The 19,644-nt window shown below is 36.9% G+C and overlaps 1 protein-coding gene across 1 annotated transcript in view; it reads right to left on the reverse strand.

The window, feature by feature from the left end:
- LOC145677131 (focadhesin) overlaps positions 1–19,644 on the reverse strand; it is an 88,081-nt gene that overhangs the window by 21,210 nt on the left and 47,227 nt on the right. The window contains exon 14 of the mRNA XM_081747778.1: positions 17,686–17,834. Coding sequence (XP_081603904.1) covers positions 17,686–17,834 — 149 coding nt within the window. The remainder of the gene's footprint in view (positions 1–17,685; positions 17,835–19,644) is intronic.

Below are 19,644 nucleotides of genomic sequence, written 5' to 3' on the forward strand. Positions count from 1 at the left end.
GCACAACTAAAACTGTACATAAATAATCTGGTGAGAGTTTATAAATCAATATTCTAAGCGAGCAGTTTGTTTTTGTGTATTATATATTATGCATTTGTAGAATGTTTTGAGATTTATTACAACAGACTTGTATAGCTTTAGTACTTTAGTAAACGTCTACCATGCAAAAACTACGTGTGAGGAGAAAATTTACAAATACTGTTTTCTTTATTGGTGTATAATTAACTTTTTCTCCGATCTGAAGGTAGGCAATAGTGATGTGAAGTTGGATTATAACAAGAACCTTTGGTTTAATTGTTGGTTAAAGAATCTAAAGTGTTTCGGTTTGGATTTTTTAACTGAAGTGTAGTGTGAAGCCTGAAAGTACGTAGATATTTTGGTTTATTGTGTGTGACTAGTTTAGAAACATGACTTCGCGTGATCGGGATGTTGGTAGAAAATATGAATCAGGAAGTACCAGACGAAAAAAATCTGAAAGAAGAAAGGAGCTAGAAGAAGAATTTCGAGGATCATTGTCCAAATATTTAAAAACTGAAAATCAAGTTAAAGAAAAATTGTTAGTGTGTAAATCTGTTGGTAAAACTGAGTGTGAACATACAACTGAGTTGAAGTAGAAGCGGGGCCCAGCAACAGAGTTGAGGTACCACAGCTTGTAGTACAGTGTGTGGAATCATCGCGTTCGTCTTCATCCGCAATTTCGCACCCATTAGCGCAGTCACCAACAAATGAAAGTGTCTGTGAAGTGTCTAACGGAAATATGGAGAATGACCCAGGATTATGGCCACAGCAAATGAGTGACAAGGAGCGAACTTTGATATTGTGTAAGGGTCCTATTCGAACGAAAGTAGATGTGTTCCCAAGAACGGCGTTTTAGTGAATTTTACCCTATTAAAATTGTAAGTAATGGTGAGAAGCTAGACACTCGTTGGATGATTTATTCCAAAGCAAAAGATGCAGTTTACTGTTTAATACGTCGTTTGTTTTCTTGTGTATGTACAAGTTTCGGTTCTTATAGGAAAATGAGTGATTGGAAGCACCTTGGTGACTATGTGAAAGCTCACGAAACGAGCAAGCCCCACAAAGAGTATATATTGAAATGGTTAAATTTAGAAAAAGATATTAAACTCTAAACAACTATCGACACCACATCTCAGACTCAAATTCAAGCAGAAAGGCAGCGCTGGAAAGAAATTTTGGTAAGGTTGCTCGCAATCGTGCAATATTTACCATCTCATAATTTACCACTCAGGGGATACAAAGACAAATTGGATTCAAATTCCAGTGGTAATTTTTTGCACTTTGTCAAGTTGATAGCTTTATTTGATGCAACCCTGCGATATCATTTGCAGCAAGCAATAAACAAGTAAGTTAAGGTTCTTCAATACTTCTAAGTAGTTTGAAGCTGAGCCATTAGATGGCGCAACCTTCGGCCAATAGAAGTATATTAGAAAATAAAAAAAAGATTGAAACACAATAACTACATTATTTAAAGCAATAATAAAACCAAACTTAGAACATAATCGTAGATCAACATTATCTAGTGCATTATCCTTGCAAAATTTTGATTAAGTCATTATATCCATTGTTACAACCATTCATTGTTGAAAACGCGGAACACGATATCTCAGTCAGTATTTCACCAATTGATCTCCAATCACGCAGACGTATGTACTAGTACAATATCTAGTGCATTATCCGTGCAAAATTTTGATTTCCTAATTATTTCCATTGTTGTGAGAACTCCATTGTTGAAAACGCTGGACACGATATCTCAGTCAATAATCCACCAATGGATGTAAAATCACGGAGACGTATGTACTAATACAACATCTAGTGCATTATCCGAGCAAAATTTTGATTTCCTAATTATTTCCACTGTTGTGAGCACTCCATTGTTGAAAACGATGGACACGATATCTCAGTCAATAATCCCCTTATACATGTCAAATCACGCAGACGTATGTACTAGTACAACATCTAGTGCATTATCCGAGCAAAATTTTGATTTCGTAATTATTTCCATTGTTGTGAGCACTCCATTGTTGAAAACGCGGAACACGACATCTCAGTCAGTAACTCACAAAAAGATCTCAAATCACGCAGACGTATGTACTAGTACAACATCTAGTGCATTATCCGAGCAAAATTTTGATTTCCTAATTATTTCCATTGTTGTGAGCACTCCATTGTTGAAAACGCGGAACACGACATCTCAGTCAGTAACTCACAAAAAGATCTCAAATCACGCAGACGTATGTACTAGTACAACATCTAGTGCATTATCCGAGCAAAATTTTGATTTCCTAATTATTTCCATTGTTGTGAGCACTCCATTGTTGAAAACGCTGGACACGATATCTCAGTCAATAATCCACCAATGGATGTCAAATCACGCAGACGTATGTACTAATACAAAATCTAGTGCATTATCCGAGCAAAATTCTGATTTCCTAATTATTTCCATTGTTGTGAGCACTCCATTGTTGAAAACGCTGGACTCGATATCTCAGTCAATAATCCACCAATGCATGTCAAATCACGCAGACGTATGTACTAGTACAACATCTAGTGCATTATCCGAGCAAAATTTTGATTTCCTAATTATTTCCATTGTTGTGAGTACTCCATTGTTGAAAACGCGGAATACGACATCTCAGAAAGTAACTCACAAAAAGATCTCAAATCACGCAGACGTACGTACTAGTACAACATCTAGTGCATTATCCTTGCAAAATTTTGATTTCCTATTTATTTCCATTGTTGTGAGCACTCAATTGTTGAAAACGCTGGACACGATATCTCAGTCAATAATCCACCAATGGATGTCAAATCACGCAGACGTATGTACTAGTACAACATCTAGTGCATTATCCGAGCAAAATTTTGATTTCCTTATTATTTCCATTGTTGTGAGTACTCCATTGTTGAAAACGCGGAATACGACATCTCAGAAAGTAACTCACAAAAAGATCTCAAATCACGCAGACGTACGTACCAGTACAACATCTAGTGCCTTATCCGAGCAAAAGTTTGACTTCCTAATTATTTCCATTGTTGTGAGCACTCAATTGTTGAAAATGCTGGACACGATATCTCGGTTAGTAATTCACCAATGGATCTCAAATCACGCAGACGTATGTACTAATACAACAACTAGTGTATTATCCGAGCAAAATTTTGATTTAGTCATTATTTCCATTCTTACAACCATTCATTGTTGAAAACGCGAAACACGACATCTCAGTCAGTAATTCAACAGTGGATCTCAAATCACGCAGACGTATGTACTAGTGCAACATCTAGTGCATTATCCGTGCAGAATTTTGATTTCCTAATTATTTCCATTGTTGTGAACACTCAATTGTTGAAAACGCTGGACACGATATCTCAGTCAATAATCCACCAATGGATGTCAAATCACGCAGACGTATGTACTAGTGCAACATCTAGTGCATTATCCGAGCAAAATTTTGATTTCCTAATTATTTCCATTGTTGTGAGCACTCCATTGTTGAAAACGCGGAACACGACATCTCAATCAGTAACTCACAAACAGATCTCAAATCACGCAGACGTATGTACTAATACATCATCTAGTGCATTATCCGAGCAAAATTTCGATTTAGTCATTATTTCCATTCTTACAACCATTCATTGTTGAAAACGCGGAACACGATATCTCAATCAGTAATACACCAATCGATGTCAAATCACGCAGACGTATGTACTAGTACAACATCTAGTGCATTATCCGAGCAAAATTTTGATTTCCTTATTATTTCCATTGTTGTGAGTACTCCATTGTTGAAAACGCGGAATACGACATCTCAGAAAGTAACTCACAAAAAGATCTCAAATCACGCAGACGTACGTACCAGTACAACATCTAGTGCCTTATCCGAGCAAAAGTTTGACTTCCTAATTATTTCCATTGTTGTGAGCACTCAATTGTTGAAAATGCTGGACACGATATCTCGGTTAGTAATTCACCAATGGATCTCAAATCACGCAGACGTATGTACTAATACAACAACTAGTGTATTATCCGAGCAAAATTTTGATTTAGTCATTATTTCCATTCTTACAACCATTCATTGTTGAAAACGCGAAACACGACATCTCAGTCAGTAATTCAACAGTGGATCTCAAATCACGCAGACGTATGTACTAGTGCAACATCTAGTGCATTATCCGTGCAGAATTTTGATTTCCTAATTATTTCCATTGTTGTGAACACTCAATTGTTGAAAACGCTGGACACGATATCTCAGTCAATAATCCACCAATGGATGTCAAATCACGCAGACGTATGTACTAGTGCAACATCTAGTGCATTATCCGAGCAAAATTTTGATTTCCTAATTATTTCCATTGTTGTGAGCACTCCATTGTTGAAAACGCGGAACACGACATCTCAATCAGTAACTCACAAACAGATCTCAAATCACGCAGACGTATGTACTAATACATCATCTAGTGCATTATCCGAGCAAAATTTCGATTTAGTCATTATTTCCATTCTTACAACCATTCATTGTTGAAAACGCGGAACACGATATCTCAATCAGTAATACACCAATCGATGTCAAATCACGCAGACGTATGTACTAGTACAATATGTAGTGCATTATGCGTGCAAAAATTTGATTTCCTGTTTATTACCATTGTTGTGAGCACTCCATTGTTGAAAACGCTGGTCACGATATCTCAGTCAGTAATTCAACAATGGATCTCAAATCACGCAGGCATATGTACTAATGTATCGTCTAGTGCATTATCCGTGCAATATTTTGATTTCCTAATTATTTCAATTGTTGTGAGCACTCAATTGTTGAAAACGCTGGCCACAATATCTCAGTCAGTAATTCAACAATGCATGTCAAATCACGCAGACGTATGTACTAGTACAACATCTAGTGCATTATCCGTGCAATATTTTGATTCCCTAATTATTTCAATTGTTATGAGCACTCCATTGTTGAAAACGCTACTCACGATATCTCGGTCACTAATTGACAAATGGATCTCAAATCACACAGACGTATGTACTAATACATCGTCTAGTGCACTATCGGTGCAAAATTTTGATTTCCTAATTATTTCCATTGTTGTGAGCACTCCATTGTTGAAAAAGCTGGACACGATATCTCGGTCAGTAATTCACCAATGGATCTCAAATCACGCAGACATATTTACTAATATATCGTCTAGTGCATTATCCGTGCATAATTTTCATTTTTGTCTTCTAATTTTCTTTCTTTTTTTCTTAGTCAAGTCCAGGCAAAGGACAGAAAGAAAACAAAACCATTTCTAAGCTGTAGTCAATACTTTTCATTTTACTTTTTTTTTTACGACGTTCAGAGGGTTCACCCCCTGTCGTTTTTAGAAAGGCTAGTGTGTAAACCATCATTTGTAAAGTCTTCTTCTTCTTCTTTTCTGACCTGTGTTTTCCTCCCTTCTGTGCTTCAAATACCCAGAGGACGTGAAGCAAAAATTAGGCAGCAGACAGTTTTTTTTTTTTTTTTTTTTTTTTTTTTTTTTTTTTTTTGAAAAGTTGTTCTGGGTTGTTCCGCTGAAACTGTTGTGTCCGCTATAAACAGGAAAATTTCAAACTATCGGAAATGGAAATTCAATGTCATGAGTGTTGCCACACTCCATAATTTCGTAATTAGGAAGGAAAAATATTTAATTTGAAGTGAAATAATCTAATGTAAGTGAACCGGGTCAATGATTGCAACGTCACTTTTGTCTCCAAAACACGAATCCCAATTTCGATGCGACATTTTGTTGCAGTAAACATTATTCGAGTCCCTGTTCGATGCGCTATTTTTCACGCTATACATTATTCGTGTGCCTGTTCGCGGCGCCATTTTTCACGGTTAGCTTTACCGTGGTTTGAGTCCGACTGGAGTCGAACCTCGGTTCAGCTGAAAACGCTACAGATGCGAGGATTCGTCCGCTGGGCCACCTCAATATTACTCCCCCTCCTACTTCACTCCTAGGCCAACCCCTCAGTATCTGTGAATGCTACGTAGCTTGGTGCAGTCCTGTTTCCTTGGTCATTTGCAATAATTTCTACCTTTCCATGCTGGAAGATACCAACACAGGAATATTCAGTCACAAGATGTTATAGTGTGTGGAACGTGAGAAAACTATCATCGAGTTTTTTCTGTAATACATACCAAAGAGAATAAAAATGGCAAAAGCACCAGCTGTAGGCATCGATCTTGGGACCACATATTCCTGTGTTGGAGTCTTCCAGAATGGGAAGGTAGAAATTATTGCAAATGACCAAGGAAACAGGACTACACCAAGCTACGTAGCATTCACAGATACTGAGGGGTTGGTCTAGGAGTCAAGTAGAAGGGGGAGTAATATTCAGGCGGCCTAGTGGACAAATCCTCGCATCTGTAGCGTTTTCAGCTGAACCGAGGTTCGACTCCAGTCGGACTCAAACCCCGGTAAAGCTTGGCGCCGCGAACAGGTACACGAATAATGTATAGCGTGAAAATCTACTAGTACAACATTTAGTGCATTATTCGTGCAGAATTTTGATTTCCTAATTATTTCCAATGTTGTGAGCACTCCATTGTTGAAAATGCTGGACACTATATCTCAGTCAGTAATTCACCAGTGGATGTGAAATCACGCAGACATATGTACTAATACAACTTCTAGTGCATTATCCTCGCAAAATTTTGATTTCCTTATTATTTCCAGTGTTGTAAGCACTCCATTGTTGAAAACACTGGACACGATATCTCAGTCAGTAATTCACCAATGGATGTGAAATCAAGCAGACATATGTACTAATGCAACGTCTAGTGCATTATCCGTGCAAAAATTTGATTTCGTTATTATTTATATTGTTGTGAGCACCCTAGTGTTGAAAACGTTGGACACGATATCTCCGTCGGTAATTCACCTATGGATCTCAAATCAAGGAGACGTATATACTAATACATCATCTAGTGCATTATCCGTGCAAAATTTTGATTTCCTAATTACTTCCATTGTTGTGAGCACTTTATTGTTGAAAACGCTGGACACTAGATCTCAGTCAGTAATTCATCAACAGATCTCAAATCACGCAGGCATATCTACTAGTACAACATTTAGTCTATTTTCTGTGGAGAATTTTGATTTCCTAATTATTTCCATTGTTGTGAGCACTCCATTGTTGAAAACGCTGGACGCTATATCTCAGTCAGTAATTCACCAATGGATGTCAAATCACGTAGACGTATGTACTAGTTCCATATGAAATTTTGATTTCCGCATTATTTCCATTGCTGTTTTCATTTCATTGTTTACAATATGATGCAGGATATCTCCGTTGTAAATTTTTCAATTAGTGTTAAGTCATGCACACTAGTGCAATATTTATTGCATGATGTACGAGAAAATTGCCATTTCGTATTTTTTTTCCATTGTTGTGAGGATTCTATTAGAGAAAAGGAGGCTACGATATAAAATGTTGGCACACTACACACGTCCATTGACTGCTATAACATCTAGTGCATGGTTCATACGAAATTGCGATTACTTTATTATTACCATTTTTAGAAGCTTCTATAGTTGAAAAATGAACTATATTATTTTTGTTGGCAATTTGTCGAAAGTTACCGTACTTACGCGCTTATCCTACTAGAATATCTATTGCATTATTGATACGGGATTGTGAAGTTCATTTTTGTATACACTTCATATTGAAAGCGAAAACCATGCTCGTTTACTACACTATCTGGTGCATGCAGTGGCGTAGGGAAAGGGGGCTCAGCGGCGCCGCCCCCTCAAAAATTTCCGATTATGTACTCTGATGCTTGTAATTGTTTATATTTTTTATGTTGGTTATTTTTGTGTATATCCGGTACTAAGAACCCACGCAGACACACAAAAACATCCTAGATACGCTGCTGAGTGCATGATCCACATGGAATTTCGATTACCTCATTGTGGGACATGGACACATGCAATAATATAAAAACAGTATAAAAATCTACACAAGTTGTATAGGAGTCATTCCTCGCACTTATCATCAAGTAAAATATTATATGACGCTAGTGTCTGCAAACAGTTGTTTGACATGTTTTCAACAAATTGTCTTTTACTGTTATCGAGATGTTCTGTTCATAGCTTGCAAACAGTGGGAGTTCACAGAAGTCTCATGAGCCTGTCTGGGAATGAAACTTCTTTCTTTGTCAAGGGATGTCAGCTGGTGGGCTGTTTTTAGGAGAAACAGGTCAAGACACTGTCTGCCATGTGTTTGTTCCGAGGAAGTTTAGTACATTTACTCATTTTTCACGTCTACGGCAATCTGAAAATCCTTTTTTCTTTTATCATTTCTTCATTCGACAAGTAAATAGTGAAGAGTAGAGAACATACAGAAGTGAGTTATTATTATTTTAAAAATCTGCTCACCTTTGAAATAATAGCGTTACGGAGGCTTTGTTTGAATTATTCATGTCCCCTCGCTCAAATGTCTTCGAAGCCACACCCACCTCCCAACCGAAAATACGGTTTAGACTTCCGAATTATGCTATGCGTAAGCATGGGTATTATAGAATGACTATCCGTCCACCTGTCAACAGGTATCAGAGCAAGAACCGTAAGAAATATCGATAAGTGGTTTCTTGGAATTGAGTCAGTGTCTCAGCAATAGGTTTCAACTTCTTTGTTCATTCTCTATTCAAACCGGAAGTGGTAGAAATTAACAATTTCCGATTTGAAATTTGATCGCCATAGAACAGAAATGGTAACATAGCAAGAAGCGGTTTTGTAGAATTGATTCTTCGTCTCAAGAAAAGATAAAATTTCACTCGCATCTCCCTACCAGGGTTTCTTCCAGACATGTTTTATGGGGAACACTGCCCCTCCCGGAACTCTGAGAGTGCCCCCCGGACGAAACCAAAATAATACGTCTATAATATAATAATAAATAAAATAGTACCAGAAGTGCCCCCCGGAACATTTTTTCTGAAAGAACGACTGCTCCCTACGAACACCGTAAATAGTAATATATTACCAATTTCTTCCGTTTTCTATTGACTAAAGAGCAAAACTTGTTACGAGACAACGGCAAGCAGTTTATTTTTGCCTTTGATTCAGTATCCCAGCAGTAGGTATCAACTTCTCCATTAACCCTCTGCTCAAATTGTAAATGGTAATAAATAAATAATAACCTTTTCCGGCTTCAATATTGGTCGTCATAGTGCAAAAACGGAAAGAAAGAAGCTTTTTTTTTGGGGGGGGGGGGAATGTACTCATTGTCGCAAGAATAGGTTCTCCTAAGGTAAACTCTATTCAACAAGTAGTTTTAGAAATTGTCGTTTACGGTCCCCCATTTCATCGCTATAGAACAGAAACGGTAAAATAGCTAAAAGCATTGTTTGGGAACCGATTCCATGTCCCAATAGTTTATTCGACTTTCACGCATATTCTTTTACTCAAACCGGAAGTGCAAGAGAGCGGGTAAGTAATTGCGATTTGATTTGGATACAGAGTCGGAGGAACAGGTTCTATCTTTTATCTTATCACTCTGGTTACTCGGTGTTTTTACAGAATCAGTGTACAGCGTTGCCAAGTTTACTCATTCCCGTTCTGAAGAAGTGTCTTAGCAGCTAAATGTCAACGAGTAATTCACCTCAATTTCCTCCTCTTTCGCGTGAAAGGAAAACAAATCTAAGAAAGAGGTGCGACTCGGAATAGAGTTTGCCTTTGTCTGTCATCAATGAGCAAATATCTTTCACTCGTGACGTTTGCTTCCATGGAATCAATTTCCAAACGAAGGATCAATTTCTCAACATGTATTACAAGTATCGGCGTTTCTCAGCGTATAATAAAGATATCGGAGTGCTTCAGGTGCAGTACAGATTTTCCAAAAACCTACATCTCTCATTCTGCAAAACGGGAATGTACACTCATTGCGTATTTTCTGTTCTTCGAAACATGGCAACACTGAACGTTGAAAACCAGTTGGAATCCCTATCTGCGAAACAGGATTCTGCCAAACGAGAACACGAGGATCATTCTATTGAAAACAAAAGTTATAGATGTACTACTTCCGGTTTTATTATTGAATTCCCATAAATCGGAAGCTACTTATTGTAGTTTTTCACTTTGAAAGGAAACTCACTTGTTTCTCAAATGAAAATATTGTTCAAACGTTTCTACATGTGATATTACAAATAATATTACATTAAATATGCCTACCAACTTTTTTTTTTTTTTTTTTTTTTTTTTTTTTGAAAAATGTAAACTGTTTTGTGGTGGAAAATTTAGATATAACTTTTTAAGAATTGTAAAGTTTTATGTTGTTTATTTTTCACCTTTTAAAATCTTATTTGAGGCAGACGGGTATACTATAATTTGTAAAAAAAGAAATATGAAGAAATGCACAGCAGAATGCATGAGTTTCCCATAGTTACATGGGTGTATTTGGTACTCCTACAACGTTTCCTTCTACGATTTGAGATTATCCCTCCTATCACGAAATTGTATCTTCTGACTTCATCTTACTCGAGGATCCAGCAACTCTGGTAAAATATAACACATATAAAATGTTTGTAATTTTGGAAACACTTTATTCAAAAAATGATAATCTCTTCGGATACGTTCAATGGATAGTCCCTTTGGTGTCCAAACAGCAAAGTCACACTACTGTCCAAAGGCGCCGATCCTGGGGGCCCGGGCCCCCAAAGCTCATGTGGGTCCCCTATTATATTTGTAAAATATACAATATTTGGCATAATTTTTGAGTGCAATTTGTATTAAAATCTTCATATATAGAAAAAAAATATACCTTCTGCATCTGAATACCCCCCCCCCAAATTTACAGAGAAACCGGCACCCTTGCCACTGTCTACCTGTCACTCGTAACTGTCCCTGAATTTGATAGTAATAGTTATGGTTACTTTTCAGTTTCAGCTCCTTTGTGAGAGAGTCTATGTGTAAGTAAAACTTCTTCAATTTTGTAGCCGCTTCTGTTGGGGTATAATCACGAGCTGAACTTGGACACTTCACTTCCAACAATCCATCGTCGTGGATAAGCCCATCAGGACTGGCAGCTAACCAAGGACAGAGACTGTGAACTACCAGTCCGCATCGCGTGCACATATATAAAATGGAAGAAAAAAATAATAAAAAGTGCTCAAAACCAATGAAAATCAGGGTTTATTTTTGAAAATTTTCTTACGCTTCCCGCCAAACATGGCGTTTCACGGCTGGTCTGTCGACCTCACTCATATGTACGGAGGGCGCCGTCGTATACTCTCGTTCCGGGTGCTAATTCTCCACGGCACGACAAGAAGTAGAACTTCATCGCCACCGCAAGATTTTATTCTAGACCAATTTGGGTAATTTTCCTCGCTTAGAGGAATCGAGATGGAACTAGCATTTGAATTAATCGATCTATTCCAAAGATTTTTGTACAACAAAATCCATGGGCGTCTCTGGCGGGGGGGACGGGGGGGACGCGTCCCCCCCAATATTTTGAAATGACATGATCTAAAATTCCGCTGAGATACTAGCAGTTAGATCATTTCCTTTGATGTCCCCCCCAAATTTTACATGCCAGAGACGCCAATGACAAAATCTAACGTTGGGATGTACTTTTCCTTCTGGTTACTAGAAATGTCACGTTTTGAAAACAAAAGGAAAGAAAGAAAAAGGGTAATCTAAGGTTCATGATCTTGGAGAAAAGAACAACTTTAGGTATACTTGGATCTCACATTAATTTTCTTGGTATCGATAAGACACTATGATCTGCTTAGTTCTAGAACACTGAAAGTACGAAATTGTTATTGCCACAGTAATTTTACTAACGATTTTCCCCTCACATAGAAGAGTTTATATAGCCAAATGAACAGAGTTTTATTGTATTTTAATTTATTTTCATTACGGATAAGTTTATTTATTACTTTTGTTAAATTTTGTACATACAGGTTGCAATTATGACTCAAATTGCGTCGTTGTGAATTTTAGAAGAGGGACGCAACGAAAAAAGTCGAAATATTAAACTCATAAAGTAAAAGAGTATACTTTATACAATAGGATATAGGATATTTTATCAGAAATATTGAGTAAGTTTCAGTGGCATATTTAGGATTTTGTTTAGGAGACGTAGGGCTATGCACAATATGTCAATAAGCACTTTAATTTTTCCTTATGGGTGCCAGCAAATTTTAACGATTTTCGGGCCGGGGAGGGGACTGGAGCCCGATAGCCCCCTAAATACGTCAGTGGTAAGTTTACGAGTTGGTAGTTGATACTACTATTTTGAATAAGGTATGTAAGGATAATTTGGAGGTTGACATTACATACAACGCTTTCTTGAATAATAATAATAATAATAATAATAATAATAATAATAATAATAATAATAATAATAATAATAATAATAATAATAATAATACAAACTTTGGGTAATGTATTTTATGTAGTTAACATAGGTGGGAAGAAGGAGACTCATACGAGAATAAAATGGAAAGCTTATCTGTAGTAAAAGTAAAAACTATTGATTATTTCATATGAATACAAGAATTGCGTTCCAGCAATGCTTTCTGAATCTCCCCTTGACGAGTTTTCTGGCTACGCCACTGGCTAGAGCCTTTCATGTGCTTCGGTCCTTTGCTACTCTAGTCATTTTTACATAAGAATTGCACATATACGTAGGTTTAACTCTGTGTAATGTGATTTACGTTGAAAGATGAGCGTTTTGCTATTAGTTTTTATATTGAATAAGTCTATATGCATTGAAAATTTCCCTATGACCCGTGTTACATATAGAGCCAATAACATCTGATTTGTAGTGTAAATCATCGCAAGAGAACGATGTTTACAGACAGAGAGGCTACACATCGAACAGAGGGTTTATAATGGACAAGAATTTTTGTTTTACCACCATTCTCTGCACAGGGACAAGATCTGTGACTCCAGGGGGTAAGGCCGGATGAGTTTTGACCTGCACCCTTGCTGTGTTTGCTGTATTTGTGTGGGTTACACGAAGTGCCACTACGTGGCGCATTCGTCCATCAACTAAATTCTCCAGATGCGTGAGTGCCTATTGAAGGACCTTAAGGACCATTACCTTAAAAAGAATATGAAAGATGAACTTACATAACTGTTTGCGACTAACGTCAAAGTTGAAACTGTGAAGAAAGTGATGATACTTTTCAATTATTGTTGACTGCATTCGAGGTGCCACTAGTTTCACTGATCCTGCGTTTTATTAACAAAACCACAGGCAAAATCGAGGAGCACTTTGTGGACTTTATAGCTATCAAGGAAACTACAGCTGAAAGCTTAGCATGTTACATTTTCACCGCAATTAAAAAACTGGGACTATCATCGCAAAACTGTAGAGGCCAAGGCTATGATAATGCCGCAAACATGCTTGGAGAAAAGAGCGGCGTGTAAAGAAGAATTGTCAATGTAAATCCCCTCGCTTTTTTGTACCCTGTGTAAGTCACAACTGGAACTTGGCATTGGGAGACGCGGCAAGTTGCTGCGCACGTACTAAATTCTTCCTTGGAATTCTACAGAGACTGTACACACTTTTTCCTGGCTCAAGTGAAAGATAGGCTATACTTAAAGAACATGACCAAATTTCTTTGAAACCTCTTTCGGAAACAATGTAGGAATGCAAAGTAGAATCTGTCGAAGCAGACAGATACCAACTTAACAGTGTGTGGGATGCAAAGTTCGTCTGAAAGAAGTACAGACTGTGTATTGGTCAGTGACTGCCAGTCATTAGAAGCAGAAATAACAACTTCTGAACTTGACATCTCACTTGTAATGTGGTACGAAATCCTTACAAAAGTTACTGCCATCAGCAAAGTGTGGCACGGTGAGAAAATGAACTTAAGTGTAACAAGAAAACACCTGGAATTGTTTCTCAAATGGCTTGAAGACTACGGGGAAAGTGGCTTTCAGACAATCGTGCTAACAGCAGAAGTGGGAACTGAAACCATTTTCAAGACTGTCTGAAAAAGAAAGAAAAACAGACTATTCTCTTACGAAGTTGAGGACGCGGACCGAGAGCTTTCTGCAGAAGACTGCTTCAAAATAGAATACTTCTATGTAATTATTGATACGATCCGATGAAGGTGTGAACTACGATTCGAAGCTCTGAAGAAGCATGAACACACATTTGGTTTTCTATATCAGGTTAAAAAATTGATTGATATGAGCAACGAAGGCCTTATGAAGTGCTGCAAAACTTAGAACATTAGCTGCAGGAGGAAAAAGTAGCATAGATGGACTGGAACGTATGAAGAATTGAGGGTGTTCTCGCGAGCCTTTGATGGCTAAATAACCTACTATCAGTGCTTATATATAAGTAAAAACAAATTGGACGAGATCTACCCTAATTTAGACAGTGCTTTACGAATATTATACACAATACCGGTTACCGTTGCATCTGGAGAGAGAAGCTTTTCAAGACCAAAACTCATAAAAACATACTTCAGGAGCACCATGTCCCAACAGAAACTGACTACTTTCGCCCTTCTTTCCATCGAAAACGACGTAGCTTCTTCTTTAGAATATGGTGCTTTGATAGAATAATTCAGTCAACTGAAAAGTCGCAAAGCTGTTTTTTTAAAGTACACCTAAGCATTCTAGTTTCTTGTTTTATTTTAAAGCAATGTATACTTCAATTCATCTTACAACAACAGTTTGTTTTACACAAAAGGTTACAAAGCATGATTGCGCGAGTGTCTCCAATCCAAATAGTAGGGCCCGACGGCGCCAACTCGCCCAGGGCCCCGCGGGAATAAAGGCCGCCTCTGACTAGTAGTGAGTTACTCTAAATTGATTTCATTATTGTTTATACGCAGGTTATGAAATGTGCTATAATTGTAATTGCATAGATTGATACAGAAACTCAATTTCTTTCTTTTTCTACCAGTGTCAATAGTTCTTCTGGATATGATCCTTAAAAGGCAAGTATTAGAAGATGGCAGCATACGGCAAAGAGAAGGTATTTTGTGTGTTTCATGAAAGTCACCGTACCTCGATATACCGGACTATCCCAACTGAACGAGGACTATGATGGTAGAGGAAAATTTAGTAGTGGAGGAAATCGAGGCAGATCTTGAACTAATCCTTACTACAACGACTGATCAGAGATGAAAGTAAGGACGATCAGAAGCTACTGCTGACTGGCTGCTGCTCCTCCCCATGCGACTGTTTTCTGTGAGTGTGTCAAGCGTAAGGCTTTTATCCCTTTTCTTCCTACAATATCCCAGAAGTGAAAGTGAAAATCACAACTGCCACTAAGAGCATACCGCTAATATGCTCTGAAAGGTTTTGAATAAAAAGGACTATCATTTTGACAACTGCAGAGTGAATAAAAGTGATCATGTGAAGTGCTTGAAAATATGTGTACAAGAAATTTGGTAGTTTTCTTATAAATAAGAACACAATTCTGCTGTGCTACTGTTGTAAATCTTGAAAATTATTTATAATTACTCTTGACTTTTGATTAATAACACTACCCAACAAAATTTCACTTTTTTTTCTGTAACTGGCATGAAAGCAGCTAAACTTTATGTTTTCGGGTATGCTGATAACAAAAATGTTAATGAAAATGCAAGATCAGCTCTCGTTTTGAAGTTACGATAACTACGTTATTGCCTATATAATTTTATGCATGTATTTTCCTTGTTATTATCCCTCGGAGAAAGGTCACTGAAAGCGCAACCGCTTTGCCTGGTGTTTGTAGTTTTCTGCTGGTGATTCCCTGATTAGTGTCCAGCAGTAATCGGCTAACATTGATGCACTCCACTTTTTCTGGTATCTCATTTCCACGTCCGAAATTTGCTGGTGGAAGAGTTCCTCGTGCTCGTCGCTTACAGCACCATAGTCGTTAGGAAAGAAGTCCTTCTGGGAATCTAAGAAATGTAACTGCGAGGACACATTGCACCCCAGTCTACCGCAACAGTGCAGAAGATTTGCCACCAGATCCTTACAGTTTCCTGCCCTCTTATTTCCTAGAAAGTTTGTTGACATTTAAACAAAGGCAGGTGGGTCAGGAACAGGTAGTCCGTCTGCGTGAGGCACTGGTCGCATGGCCAACGGTATGTTAGCATATGTGAAGAAAGATTTCTCTTCTTGGAAATACCATATTACTTGAGTTGTCACACAAAAGTAACAATCATTCACATGGTTTGGTGATTCTCGCCAGATCATGGGAATAGCAAAGCCCATGGAAGATCCTTTAAGATTCAACCACGAATGAAGACTCGAGACACAAAATTGCAACATACCTGAGGAGCCCAGAGCTTGTCGTGGTCCCTGATTTCACAGCCAAAGTACGGTCTGTACGCTTTCCTAATATATAGCGTTATTAGTCTCCTTTGCGATCTCAATGTAGCCTGTCTGCTCTGTAGCAAAAATTGTCAGCACTGTCTACATATTTGTGAGGCATAATGAATCACAGCAATTAGTGACCACACACACTAACTACACTTCAGTAATACCTTTTTCTAGAACACGAACAGAACACAATTTGTAACAAACTGAACCTACGCTTAAAGGAAACATGCTCCACTCCTCCGTTCTTCTTCCCCTTCCCCTCCCCCAGTTGCTATGATCCCGGGCTAAAAATAGCAACAAAATACACATAGCTATTGTTGCCTGTAGGAAACAGTCAGTCTGTCTACCATCATCGAGATTTCGAAGCCTAATGGGAAGGGATTGACAATGAAAGCTAATAAAATATAGTATTTATAATTAAATGCATCCCCCCCCCCCTTCTTTAACTTGGAAACGAGAGCTAATTCGAGTTTTTCATTGTCGTTTTCGTTATCAGCGTGGTCGATACAGTTAACAAACATCTATTTCATTCTAGTTACATTTTCACTGTTGGCTAGTGTAATCAAACTGTGGCGAGATAGTCTATAAACAGTTTCAGCAGATTTGCCTCCCATTCTTAATAAGTTTAACTTTAGTGGAAAATCATCTCAAAAACAAAATGTCATTTAGCACTTTTATACGCACAAAATTGAAGAAAGGTAAGTTAACAAAACTTTACAATCAAGCTTCTTGTTCTTTAAGAACTTTTGAAATGGCGTATCATTTCCGGTAGAAATTAAACAACGGCAACTACGACTCTTTGAGATTCAAATGAAGATCACTGTTATATCAAATAAAGATCAACTGCAAATTCATTTAAAACTTTTTTTTTTTTTTTTTTTTTTTTTTTTGTCAAAGCGGGTTTTTGATGTACATAGCTTATAAAATGTAAATATTGACAGCCTTCAACATATAAATAGCTAACATAGTCTTCAGTCGTTATTGATTGATTCAAAAATTCTGTTAAGAACCTTTAAGGCAAACAAGTGTGTAATGTATTTCAAAAGCTACGTTCCTTCTTGTAAATTTCAAGGAGTAGCTTTCGTTTTTAAGTTTTTTAAAGGAAGTACACCGCTTCAAGAGCTTTTGAAAAACATTTTTAAGAAGGTAAACATGAGCTAAATTGACTCTTCCCTACAAGTATCATATACGATACGAAAGAAAACTGAATTATTATTATTATTATTATTATTATTATTATTATTATTATTATTATTATTATTATTATTATTATTATTATTATTTATGAGTGTTATAAAAACGAAATGGAAGTAATATCTCTTGAACTTAAGTTAAAATAAGTTTATATTTAGATCAAATAATAAATACCTCATCCTCAGGATTAATATTGTCTAACAAGCTTTCCACTACTAAAGCCATCATGGTTCTGTTGGCATCGTGAATATCCTCTCTTTGAAAAGCTGATTTAATATGTGACAGCAACGTTTTAAATAAATTTGCTGCTTCAGGAGTTTGATCTGTAAAGAAAGTATAATCATGATCAGAAGTTTAGAAGCGTTACAGATCAAGAATAAAAGTTAGTAGGCTAACAAATATTTATTCTACGAATCATTCGCAAATGCGACTTATATTCACAAAATGATGTCAACTCTTACAAAGCAAATGCCAGGATTGGTATACTCTATAAAAGTCAGAATTGCTTGCTCCCTCAGTTCTTGCTCAACTACGAATAGGAGCAAACCGTTGATACAAATTGGTATTAGAAGCCAGAAAATCATAAAGTAAACTTGAAATAATTATTATCTGAGCTTGAATTTCTATTTTCTTCATTCTACAATATACATAAAGAATAGGAGTGTACAGTAGATACAATAATAAGACTTAGAACTACGATTCACAAATATTCATACTCATATTGTAAGTATAGTCATAGGTACAGCAGACAAAATAGTAAACCTTCAATTTCCAGAGCTTCGAATCAACAACTTTGAAGATTTAATGAACAGAATTTAACTAATCCACCAAATGTGGTTCAGATTCGGAAGTGTTGACTTATTATGAACATTTCAGGCAGTTTAGATCTTTATTAAAAAACTTCATTAAATGGGAAAGCAACTGAAACTTGAGACTTTGTTTTCAACCCTCCTAATATGTAGTTGTGGAGAGGTATTTATTCCTGTTATGGTATTAGTAAACACAGTAAAATATTTTACTTAAACCATACAGCACAATTTCAAGTGTTATATCCTATTTCAAAACATAATTCGTGATTTAGCATACATTCTTTAGCCTCAATTAGTCTGTTAAATAGAGGGATAATATGGTCCATTTTATATGACGGAACGGGATATTTGAATACATTCATACTATCAACAATTAGCAACATAAATTCCCGATTGTTTTCGCAATAAACGAGAAAAGTGTACTTGGTATTTCTATGCCAGAATATGCGTATTGAAACACGCACTATTGCCCATGAATAAATTTAAGTTCTTGTGCCGCAACGAGACTCGAAATAGTAAAGCAGCTGCAGATAAGGGGACTTGGGTAGAAACTTTTGTCAAGTTCCTCAAGCACTCTTTGCCATATCTTATCGATGACAGTACTAGTTACGTCCTTCAAGATAATGCTGCTTCAGTACTGACAAATAATTAGTTTGGGTATCTGTCTGAATTATATTAGTGGTCATAGAATGTGACGGAAAGGGACACCTCTGCGAATCTAATAAAATATATAACAATCTGTTTCAAATGTATATTTCTGCTAAGATACTAATATGAAATGAAATTATAATATACTTAAAACAATGTATAATATAAAATACTACGATAGAACTACGTATAAGATAGACATTAAAATGAAATATTGTCAAATAATAAAAAGCCGAATACTCACGTGAACCACTGAAGAATTTATTCTATGAATGCTACATTTACTTCACGGAAAAATATCTTTTATGACCGTCGATGTCAGGGATCAGGAGATACTTTAAATTCCAGTGTATGGTATCCAAAACTTACAGTTCCCTTTAAAAACGAATTTCTACTCTCCAGTACCGTTAGTTTTTTTTTCAAGATTGCCACTTCGCTTTCTGTATCATACGATGAATCGTTCAACAGATCTCTTACCAATGACTCGGACAGCAACAAACGCCCCTACTTGAAGTTCTGGTTCTCTACAATCAGTGGATTCATCAGAATCGAAATGGGTTACTGAAACCTTGAACTGTAAGTTCTGTTTAACTTCAGAAAGCGAATTTGTTTTGTAACACACTATATATGGGGAGACTGCTTCCTGATTTCATTTGATTTGCTTTGCTTTTCAGTT

Source organism: Thermobia domestica, chromosome 2 (genome assembly GCF_964235325.1).
Source record: "Thermobia domestica chromosome 2, izTheDome1.hap1.1, whole genome shotgun sequence".
Lineage (NCBI taxonomy): Eukaryota > Metazoa > Arthropoda > Insecta > Zygentoma > Lepismatidae > Thermobia > Thermobia domestica.